The 12,117-nt window shown below is 38.6% G+C and overlaps 1 protein-coding gene across 1 annotated transcript in view; it reads right to left on the minus strand.

Moving 5' to 3' along the window:
* Slc2a13 (solute carrier family 2 member 13) overlaps positions 1 to 12,117 on the minus strand; it is a 280,523-nt gene that overhangs the window by 126,879 nt on the left and 141,527 nt on the right. Inside the window, exon 4 of the mRNA XM_051160231.1 lies at positions 5,645 to 5,753. Coding sequence (XP_051016188.1) covers positions 5,645 to 5,753 — 109 coding nt within the window. The remainder of the gene's footprint in view (positions 1 to 5,644; positions 5,754 to 12,117) is intronic.

The raw sequence follows: 12,117 nt of genomic DNA on the forward strand, positions 1-12,117 counted from the left end.
CATATGCACATATACAAATAGGCCCATGTACACGCCCCAGATACACACACACACACACACACACACACACACACACACACACACAAAGTTAGAAAGAGTAGGAGAAAACACACAGCCTGAGAGTCCCTGACTTACCATTGAGGACAGCTGCATTGTGGTCATTACAGCATTGATTTACAGGGTGCATGGGCTCTGAATAGCAGTGTCAGAAGTTCTATCACACTTTTCTCGTGTCCAATATATAGCTGCTAGATATGGACATCTTATTAGCATCTTTGAGAAGCTGAGTAGCCGCCTTGTACCCAGTGGACATGGTCTATGTTCAACCATCATTTGCTTTCTTATTCCTACCTCTCAGGACTAAGGATCAAATCTGTTCTGCCACATACTATACCGTTTATCATGTGTAGTTAATGGTGACCAAATCAGACTAATGACAACCATGAGTCAGAGAGAGTACCAGGACAGTAATAATCCTTGATCTCTAAGAAAGGACGAAGGATTTAGAAAAATGAATGCTTAATTAAAGATTGAAAACTCTAGTCAGCACAATTTACACCAGACATTGCAAATGCGTGAAGACAAGTCATTTCATCTAGCGTTTCAAAGCACACTGGCATAAGCCACAACCCATCAATTAGAACTGGCTCTGTGATTCCTATTTAAAAGAACTATCAAAAAAAAAAAAAATGGAACACACTCCTTTATTTTCTGTGCTACTAAACCTGTCAAGTTTAATACACAGATATTTATAGAAATAGTGAACATAGAGGGATGATGGAATCACCTAGCTTGCTCATCCAGGGCTGTTTCGGCCTCTGCATTCTTTGCAAGCTTGCTGCTTGCCTTGCTGCAGTCTGCTACCAGCACCGAGGAAGGAAGATGTGTCACAGAATGACAGCAGATTGGAGTAGTAAATACGCAGCAAACCCAGACAGGAGGCACTGCGTGGGCTTTCAGAGGGTCAGAAAGGCAAGGAAAAGGAAAGTAACTGGCAGAAAGAAAGACCAAAATTACAGCTACGAGGTTGTAGTCTGACAGGTGTAGATGATTAATGTCAAATTCGCAGAGACTGTGGTTGCAATCGATAGGACCCTGGATCCTAATCTTTGTTTTAATTTTTTTTTTTTAATTACAAGTTGTGCAGTGGGAGGTAATCTTGGTGGGAGGGCACATGCCAAGGTGTGTGTTGTGGTGGGCAGCATGGTGACACTGATTTTCTCCTTCTGCCTTTACACAGGTCCCTGGCATCAAACTAAGGGCACCAGGTTGGCTCTGCAAACTGGTGCTTCTACCTACTGAGACTTTATGTCAGCCCCACTAATCTTTACTATGGAATAGTATTTTAACCATTACATTCCTCTCACATTATTACTAAAAACTTAACCATATTAAGTAACTTTCAAGGATAATATCATTAGTCTCAGAACTAGTTTTATTAAATTTTACTGTACATAGTTCCTCTTTTTCCAGGAATTAACTTTAGTAAGTCGCTGAAGGAAAAACTTTCAGGACATGACTTTTCAAGATCTGTAGCTCAGAAAACATGATTTTATTCTTTGTCTGTGAGATTACTCTATTGAGATGTGATGGAGTCTCCTATATTTAATTGTGAGTGTTTATTGTGTGTTCCCATTGGCCTATGTGACCACTTAGGCCCAAACTGTTCTTTTTTCTACTTAAAATTCTTATCATATGTTTTGAGTATTTTTCCCCTCTCCCAATTTTTCCCAGATCCTCCCCACTAAACTTCATGAGCTCTCCCTCTGTCTCAACAAACAAACAAAAACAAACAAACAAACAAACAAACCACCAAAAAGCAAAAAAAGAAAAACAAAACAAAAGGAAACAACACACACACACACACACACACAACAACAACAACAAAGCCTAGGATGTCCCTCAACACTCAGAGATCTATATATGAGAGAAGGCAGTAGGATTGTAATAACCCAGGTAATAGATGATTCCAAGGAAAACATTATCTTCCTGACACAACAGGAGTGATGGACGTATGAGCTCACAGAGACCGTGACAGGAGGCACAGGTCCCAAATAATTGTGTGTGTGTGTGTGTGTGTGTGTGTGTGTGTGTGTATTCATATTACATCTCAATTGTTATCCCATCCCTTGTATCCTCCCATTCCTCCCTCCCTCCTGCTTTCCCCCTACTCCCCTCCCCTATGACTGTAACTGAGGGGGACCTCCTCCCCCTGTATATGCTCATAGGGTATCAAGTCTCTTCTTGGTAGCCTGCTATCCTTCCTTTGAGTGCCGCCAGGCCTCCCCATCCAGGGGACGTGGTCAAATATGAGGCACCAGAGTTCGTGTGAAAGTCAGTCTCCACCCTCCACTCAACTGTGGAGAGTGTCCTGTACATTGGCTAGATCTGGGTAGGGGTTCGAATGAAGCACTCCGAAGGATCTGAAACTTCACTCCACTTATACCTCAACTCATATATGGTGAAAGTTGGAAGTGGAGTCCCTTTTTGTCTTCTCTGTGTCCCCAAATGATCCCTTTCTCCTTTATATCCTGGTCATAATAAGTCTATTTACTGATGACTTTATACTGCATGCTAATGCATAGCCTTGAAAAGAGAGAAGCAGGCTTTCCAGCAGCCGCTGCCAGCATTACACAGCTGTGCTTGGCTACAGCTATGATGTTTCTTCACCCAGTTTATTAGTGTGCACTTTCTACTGTGACTACACACAATTCATATATTCTCCCTCTTGTCACTAGCTCTTATTTTCCTCTACTTTTTTCTTTTAATTTTTACTCTCAAAAATTCGCAGATTGTATCCCAGCCTTGTCTTCCCAGCTACTTCCCTCCGCCCCCCCAACTGACTTTTTTATCAGCTGATCTAATACCCACCTATTTCCTTTCCACTCTTATCTGTGACTAATAGTCTGGTATACACCATATTGCTTCCCCCTCTTAATCTCTCCCACTAATATCCAAGCATGCACGATATTATCCTTTTCTTTTTCATCGTTGAAGAGTTACTATTGTTGAAGGGGCCATTGTTTTAAGCTAGATAGTGTGACATTTGCATAGAGGGCCCTACCCCGCAGTAACAGAGATGGCTCAGCAGTTAAGAGCACTGGCTGGTCTCCTTGGTTTGATTTCCAGCACTCATATGGTGCACCATAGCCATCTGTAACAGCAGTTTTAGGGGGATTTGACACACTCTTATGGCCTCTGAGGGCACTATGAACATAAGCAATACACAGGCAAACATACAGGCAAAACACCTATATATATATAATAATTTAAAAAGTTGAACAATGGACACACCATGGAATCGAGAATGTTCTTAAGGTACACAGGAAAGCTGAAATAATGTCTTATATTATACCTTACATTGTGATGGAATGAAGCTATAAGTGAACAAGAGAAACAGCAGAACAGGTACAAAGTTGGAGAATGAAAAATACTAGCTAACCAAAGATCAGAGAAATTAGCAAATACTCGAAAATCCCTAGAATTGAGTGAAAATGAAACAAAATATTCTAAACCTTATGGGTGGAAATAAGAACAGTAATAAGATGGACGTTCATAGCTATAAGTGCCTTTATTAAAAATCAGAGATATTAGATAAATTAATTTACAATATATACTCTGAATTTAAGAAACAAGAACAACCCCAAGCCCAAATTAGATGGTGTCAGAAATTAACGAACTAGAAAATTAAACACAATATAGGAATCAATTAGAAAAAAAAAGTTGGTTCTTCGATAACATAAACAAGGTCAAAAATAGTCAAATGATCAAAAGAATCAGAAAATTTAAATTCACATAGGACTTTAAAGAGAAACATTACAACTGATCCAATAAAATTCATAAAATCATTAGTATATACTCTAAAAGTGTATATTTCATTAGACTGAAAATGATGTGTTTCTAGATATATCAAAATTAAATTGTCACAACATAAAAAATTTAATAAGATCTCAAAATAACAAGACTGAAGAATAAGAGAAGTCTCCCAACTAAAATAAGTCCACTGCTAAATTCAACCGGATCTGTAAAGAATTGGCAACAAATACTCAAAAGCCATTTATTCTATGAAATATAAGGGAAAATAACACACTAAACACTTTCTACAAATTCAATATTACCCCAGTGCCAAATCCAGAATAAGACACAACAGAAAAACAAGAAAAGTACAGAACAATTGTCCTGATTAATATAGATTCAAAAATAACGAATATAATACAAAACAGCATTCTGGTACACTACAAAAATTTCACCATAATCAAGTCAGTTTCATCCCAGAGATACACAAATGGTTCAACACACTCAAGTAAATAAATGACGTATCATACAAATAGACCCAAGGACAGAAATCACACCATCATTTCTCTGTAAACCGCTAGAACAAAAAGTATGGGAAATACTTGAAGGTGTCTGCATAGGCAAGCACCAGCTGCTCGAAAACAAACTAAAAGACCTACAGGAGACAAATGGGACCTGCTTATGTTAAAAAGCTTCTATACAGCAAAGGAAACTGAGTTAGTGTCAGAGAAAACATACAGAATTGAAGAGAAACTTTGCTAATTGTATATCTTACAAAAAAAAAAAAAAAACAAAACAAAACAAAAAACCTGGCATCTACCATATACAACGAACTAAGAAAACTAAAGAAACAAAAACTAACCAGGCATTACATGGGATACTGAAATGAACAGAGAGTCTCAAAAGGTGAAACACAAATGGCCAACACACAGAAAAGGAGGCTCAAAGTCACTAGCTAGAGGGACGCATTTCTTGATATCACAATTGGAATGGCAGGCATCAAGAAAACAAAAGTAACAAGAAAACCCTTGCACAGAGCTGGGAGAAACGCATGCTACTTCAGCCATCATAGATGTCAGGATGAAGGTTCCTCTGAAATCCGCAATATAACCTAACCACAGCATTCCCCCCAAATTGTAAGTCAGTACATCACACAGATACTTCACAGCCATGTTTCCTGCGTTGCAGTGTGCACAACAACTATGTCTGTCCACAGAGGAAGGGATGAAAGCAAGCATCATTTATATACACGATGGAATCTGTTCAGCCATAAGATTATAATGCTTGCAGGAAAATGGACATAAACAGAGATTATCATATTAAGTGACTCTCAGAAAGACAAATATCACATTATTTTCCCATTTGTGAGTCCTAAGTTTTATATATGTACCTAAAATCAAATATATACAGATGAAATGAAAGAAGACACACAGTTGTCTGGAAAACAAGGGAAAATGGTGAGGAAGGGCACTTAGTGGATCTGTTGAAAGAATATGCTCCAACATCATCATGACACAACTGCATAAAAATGTTCTGTGTGACTCCGTATAATAAATAAAGTTTAAAATATTAGCTTGGACTCTTAAAAAAAAAGTCAGGTTGCATAATTAAAAATCAAGTGAAACATATAGTAACAATAATATACCAAACACAAAACTACCTCAAAATAAAAAAAAAAAAAAAAAAAAAAAGACTCCAAGTGGTGGTGGGTTTTTAACAATAGTAAAACATCCTCAAAGGAGACTCCTCTGCAGTTAATAGTGACATTTCCCTGAGAGATCTCTTTTGCCTTTCCTCTGAAATACTCCCTTCCCAGTCCTTTCAAGAGAAAGCCAACAGGAATACGTACATGATAGTGTTGATGCCCGACAGCTGCTGGAACATCTGTAAGCCACATCCCACAACTAACGCTCGGCGAGTTGGGGGGTAACTCAGCATTCTGCAGATTATAGGTCCAGCTGTTTTTACAAAAGAGAGAGAGAAAGACCCAGCCATTACTTGTAGCTCTCATAGCAAAATCTCTGTGGCATTAATACCATCGGGTACTTAAACTTTCACAGAAGTCTTGGAACAATGTATTACTTCTAAAACCAGCAGTTTTTTATAGTTGTAATTTCAAAAGGAACAGCAGAGAATTCTGATGATGGCAAGCCATGGGTACTACTTAGACTCACATAACTGAATCTGTCTCACATTATTCTTGCTTGAATTCTTTTCAGTTACAATTAATAATTGTGCCTTTTGCTTTTCCACTTTCTCCATAATTAAATATGACTTAACACGCATCCATGTGGGACTGTTTACAAAGTAACTGGCAAAAACAACCACACGAAATAGCATCTATTACAAAAAATAAGAAACAAAGTTCATCCATCTCTCTTCTGTTGACATCAAGGAATTTAGGCTTGTTACCAATTCTGGTTATGGATATACTGAGTATTATCAAAATGTAATAAAAATGTTTATTGTGCATACATACACACATGTATGGGCATGTTAAAAAACTGAGTGGGTTCTGAAGAGGCATTCGGTTATCATTTTAAAATACAAATCAGAAGCTAGTGAGATGCCTTAACTGGTAAAGGCACTTGTCTACAAGCCTGACGACACAAGTTCCATCCTGGGGACCCACATGACAAAAGGAAAGAAGTAATGCCTGCACGGCGCCTTCTGACATCCACAAGCACCCAAACACAGGTATGCACAACCATTCATGTGTGAGCATACACACATATACACACGAACACACACACACTCAACTCACTCACAAATAAGCAAATGTAGTAAAATATAAATGGGATTTCAAAAAGCCTATATCAGATCTGGGCATCTGTGGTATCAAAATTTCTGAGGCCTCTAGCAAGGTGACTGACCTGTGTCAGAGGACAGCTCCTACTCTCAGAAGGGCTTGCTTCAGAGTGCCAGCTAAACACTAATAAATGTTGTATATGACATCCTTGCTGGGCTAGAGACCACTCACAGGATCTAGAACATCCCTGCTCTTAAAGGAGATGGCCTGTGACTCCAAGAATGCTTAATTAAAGCCCTTTCCCTGGATGTCAGCCTTCATCAGCAAACCCTAGGGAAACAAACTCCAAGTAAATCGCACTACTTAGGAATGTTCTGAGAGTCACATATTTAGTTTGCAGAAATGGTAAAGGATGTGTGTCATCTCAATAATACACGTTAATATGGGACGTGGAGCCAGAGCACTAACTAGAACTGAACGCTATGGGGCTAAGACTATTCTGCCTCCTCAAGAGTATGATTAAAATCATAAACTGTGACACATTGAATATACTCCTGTCAATGTTAAGACATCACAAACCAGCCCAAAGAAGCACTGATGGTCACCCAAAGTTCAATAAAACGACACTCATTTCAAACATAGGCCAAGTGTATGCCATATATAAAACTGACATCGATTCACTCAAGCCCTGAGCTCAGCCCTCAAATGACCAACAAGTGAGGACAGGGTGAGATCACACTAGGTTACCTGGCCTGTCTGCAGTGGGGAGCTCTCAGAAGGCACAGTGCTCAAGACAGGGACAAATGCCAGGGACCAGCCAGACCCAGAAACAGGCTTTGAAACACTGGCTGCCACCAAAGTGGGAAAATCAAGGAACAGATGGGCTTCTACAACCTGTGGAGGGAGAACAGGCCTAAGGATGCCTTCATTTCAACCCAATCAAAGTGATTTGCAACTTGTATTCACCAGAGCTGTGAGAAAACAAATTTCTACTTCTGAAAATAAAATTTGAATTGCATGTATGTATGTATGTATGTATGTATGTATGTATGTATGCTTTTGCTTATGTCTGGACCTGTATGCTATGGCATGCATGTGGAGGTCAGAGAACTATTGGTAGGTAGCTGGTTTTCTCTGTCTACCATGCAGGTTCTGGAGATTAAACTCAAGTTGTCAGCCTTAGACCTGGTGTCAGGTCTTTACCCCATGAGCTGTCTTGCCTGCTCAAAATTTCAACTTTTGTAGCCTGTATATAATCGGCTTTACTAGGTATCCATCTGTGTGAACCCTGTTCCCTTAGAATTTGTTTGACCCCTTGAAATGAATGTCTCTACTCTCCCAGGAAATGAAATGGGCAAATTTCTCCTCTCCTGTGCCAAGCAACGAGGCACAGGGACCTCAAGAGCACTATGCAAACAGCTGTCCATCAGCCTTGAGATCTTCTGTATGCTAAGCAGATCTGGTGATCCTGGTAAACACTCCGTATGTCTTCACTGTTTCTCTGTTTCTGCTTTGAATCCTGGGCTGTCTTGGAATAAGAGCTTACATGTCTGTTATACCCTCACTCTGCAGCAGCCTCGCCCAGACAGTCCTGGTCCCGAGTCTCTAAGTCAGCTTTAATTCCTTGACACTAGTCACTAGCAGGTTGAGATACGCATTTTAAGCAACCAACTGCTGGGGAATTTGTCACAGCAACCACTGGAGACTAATTAATATACAGGAAAAATATAAGAACTGCACTCAAAACAGCCAGTAAGAGATTAAGACAGAATCAGGAATAATGTTATGGCATCAAACACATCATCTTAAAACAATAGACAAATTCTCCAAAACATGAAACCTTCAAGTTCATAGAGGGCCTGAATAGTGGGACCTATAAGTTATAGAAAAATAATTTATTGGGCTGGAGAGATGTCTCAGAGATTAAAAGCACTCTTTCAGAGGTCCTGAGTTCAATTCCCGGCAACCACATGGTGGCTTACAACCATCTATAATGTGATCTGACACCCTCTTCTGGCCTGCAGGTATACATGCAGGCAGAATATTGTATACATAATAGTAAATAAATAAATCTATAAAAAAAAGAAAAATAATTTAGTAAGGCTTTTGGACGGCTAGAAGATTGCACAGTGGTCAAAACACTTGCTGCATAGAATCTGAGCTTAGTTCCCATCACCCATGATAAGCAGCTCTATGGAATCCAACATCCTCTCCTGGCCTCTATGGGCAGTTACACATATGGCATATACTCACACTTACAAAGACACAGAACCATACACATGTACACACACTGGCACATTCACACTTATACACACACATAATCACATACCTACACACATGAGCACATATAAACATATACACACAAACACATGTACACATACACACACACACACACACACACACACACACACACACACACCTTGACCCTCAGTCCAAGCATCCTTTTTTTTGTAAGTTATCTTTCTTATTTCTTATCCATATTGGATTTCACAGGTGTTTGGTTCAGATTTTGCCTCTGTTTTATAATTTTACTTATTCCTGAACTTAGTCCAGGATCAGGTATATAGACAATAGTCAATAACTATTTGCTTAATGAATATGAAAAAGAAAGGAAAGGAGAGAGGGGAAAACCCCACAAAATTCTCCGGGCAAAGAGTGTTGCTGAGAACTTGTAGATGGAGAGACCTGAGCACATTCCAGGCTGGTAAGCAATGTTGTGGTCCATTACAGGCACCACTGAGTCTTGAGTGCACCCATGCTGTCCTCCTTGACAGGAGCAGACGATGTTTGTCATTACAAGCTGGTACCTGGCACATACTCTATTTGGCATAATATGCTGCTGCTTTTGATAAATCCAACCCATGTGGTGCAATCATTCCTTCACAGTCTGCCATTTATGTCAATACATTTTGAAATCCTGCAAAGCAATCAATTTGCCAAGATGCGGTAATGGGCCAGTTGTCTATAAGTGCATGCTTGCAAGTGAATCACTTTAAATTAGGGCCTAAATGCAATCTCTGTGTCCATCTACATACTATTATTCAGGGTAAAATTTTTTATACTTGTGAGAACAGATAATGACAGGGCTTACTACTGTTGAAATACTATTTTCCAAGAAACTTATATTATTACTATTAAGAACTCTTTCTAAAGTTTAAAATATTTTCTCAGTCAAGAGCACCTAGATAAGTGACATGGCCATAAATTTATTCTCCACCTTAGTAATTTTCATATGTAAAACTTCAGAATTTTTTAACAGCCACGGGACACTGATAACCTATTGAGGAAAGGCTGTATTGAGAACTACTTCTCTAGAAAACTATTCTAGAGCAAAGAAAGCATCATTCTAGAGCAAAGAAAGCATCATTCTAGAGCAAAGCAAGCATCATTCTTAAATGAGGAATCTTCTCAGTTTTAATGTTAAGAATATATAAAACAAGCAATTTTAAATGTAAAGATAGATATTTTCTTTTTTAATTTAAATAATTTATTCAGATTACATCTTAATTGTTATTCCATCACTTGTATCCTCCCTTTCCTCCCTCCCTCCCACACCCGCCCCAGTCCCCTCCCCTAGGTCTATGACTGAGGGGGGACCTCCTCCCCCACTATATGGTCAGAGGTATCAAGTCTTATCTTGGTAGCCTGTTTATTCTTTCTTTGAGTGCCACCGGGACTCCCCACTAAGGGGAAGTGGTCAAATAGGGGGCACCAGAGTTCATGTCAAAGTCAAGAACAGATATTTTCAACCTGGTAGTATTTTGACACTATTTTCACAAACTATCCTCCTTAGCAATAAAGTGAAGTGTTTTTTTTAACTTGTCCAATTTTTTAAAAATGATGCTATATTTTAGGAAATAAGACTATATTTGACTTACACTTGCTAATTGCATAGAGCCATGGCAGTGTCAAACAGTGCAATTTCTTCAGTCAGGGAAGAGGAGAGCTGGAACCACCTTAGTTATTCAGTATTTATGTGATGGGTCCACCTTTTGGGAACTCCATGCACCGCCTTCGTGATAACTGCTATTTCACAGGAGTGTGTGTGTGTGTGTGTTTGTGTGTCTGTGTGTGTATCTGTGTCTGTCTGTCTGTCTGCCGATAATTAAAGGTAAGATGTACATATACACCTAATTCAAACCTTATGTAATTATTTCTTTTAGCTCTCTAGTAAAAATTCTCTAGGACTAAGCACATCTTCAGCCACTTGTTGAGGGTTAACTGGTGCAGTGCCCTGCATGTATAATCCTCAAATTTAGTAATCCAAGACAGGATAACAGTGAGTTTCAGGAGTCAATTATAGAAAAGGTCTGTGTCAAAAATAAAATAAGATTTAAAAAGTACGTGTTTCCTGTGTTTGTCAGTAAATAAACAACCCCACTTCTAGAGTATCACAAAAATAAATAAAATAATTTCATGAGTATGAAAAACAAGTATAACATAAGGCTGCAGAAAATAAGACCTGATCTCAAGATAAAATAAAAATGACTAATAAAGGCAGACACAAAGCTTATTGGTAAAGTGCTTGCCTCAAATGTTAAGATGTCCTAAGTTCAATTCCAAGAACTATTAAAAAAACAATAAAATAAAAATAATAACATTTATTTTGTGCTTAACACAATGCTCCTAAATAAAATGCCAATAAATTATAAAATAAAAGCTAAATTTATAATATTCAATCAGTTCAATTCAACCTATTTCACAGATACATTTCAGACAGCACTGACGCTGCGTTCCAAAACCAAACTAAAACAAAACAAAAACAAACCTCCAAGTATTCCTATATCTCTATACAAATAGAATATTTTGAGATAAGTAACCTATGTTTCTGTACACAACTATTTTAGTTTTTAAAACTCCATACTCATATTCAGAATTTTGTCTGGACATTTGAACAATGTTTGTTTTGTTTCAAAGATTAAATTACTTAACAAATAAACACTATTGAGGATCTTAACTTGCAAATTCAACAACTGCGATCACTGCATACTGAGCTTTACATAAGACGGTTCTACAAATAAAAGTAACAAGATGTTCTATTATCTTGTAGTGGGGTGGAATACATAAAAAATGCAACTGTCCTACTTAATTCTGTATGTAAGAGTGCCACAAAAGCACAGAGTGCTTCAAAATAAAACATCTTAAAGAATGTTGTTTTCTGTCCACATGGTTCTCAGAAAAAAAAAAAAAAATCATCATTATTCTGAAAATACTCAGGACCAGACATAAAACTGAGCCAAATACAGTTCTTTCCCTGCCCCAAGTCTTTCCCCAACTTTTCTGTTGCCTCTAGCAAAGAAGAAAAGAAAAGAAAAAAAAAAAAAGAAGAGAGCAAGGAGAAAAGGAAGAGGAAAGAAATGCCATGGATTCAGGGCACGAAACACAGCTCTGTGGTGGATGAGTCCCTTGCATGGGTGAGGCACTGGGCTCACCTCAGCTCTGCAAGACAGCAGGAGACCAACATGGCCTCCTACTGTTTTGCTGTTGTTTCCTCCCTAACCCTAACCCTAACCCTAACCCTAACCCTAACCCTAACCCTAACCCTGGAGGGAGGAGAGCAGCTCATAAAACTC

Source organism: Acomys russatus, chromosome 17 (assembly GCF_903995435.1).
Source record: "Acomys russatus chromosome 17, mAcoRus1.1, whole genome shotgun sequence".
NCBI lineage: Eukaryota > Metazoa > Chordata > Mammalia > Rodentia > Muridae > Acomys > Acomys russatus.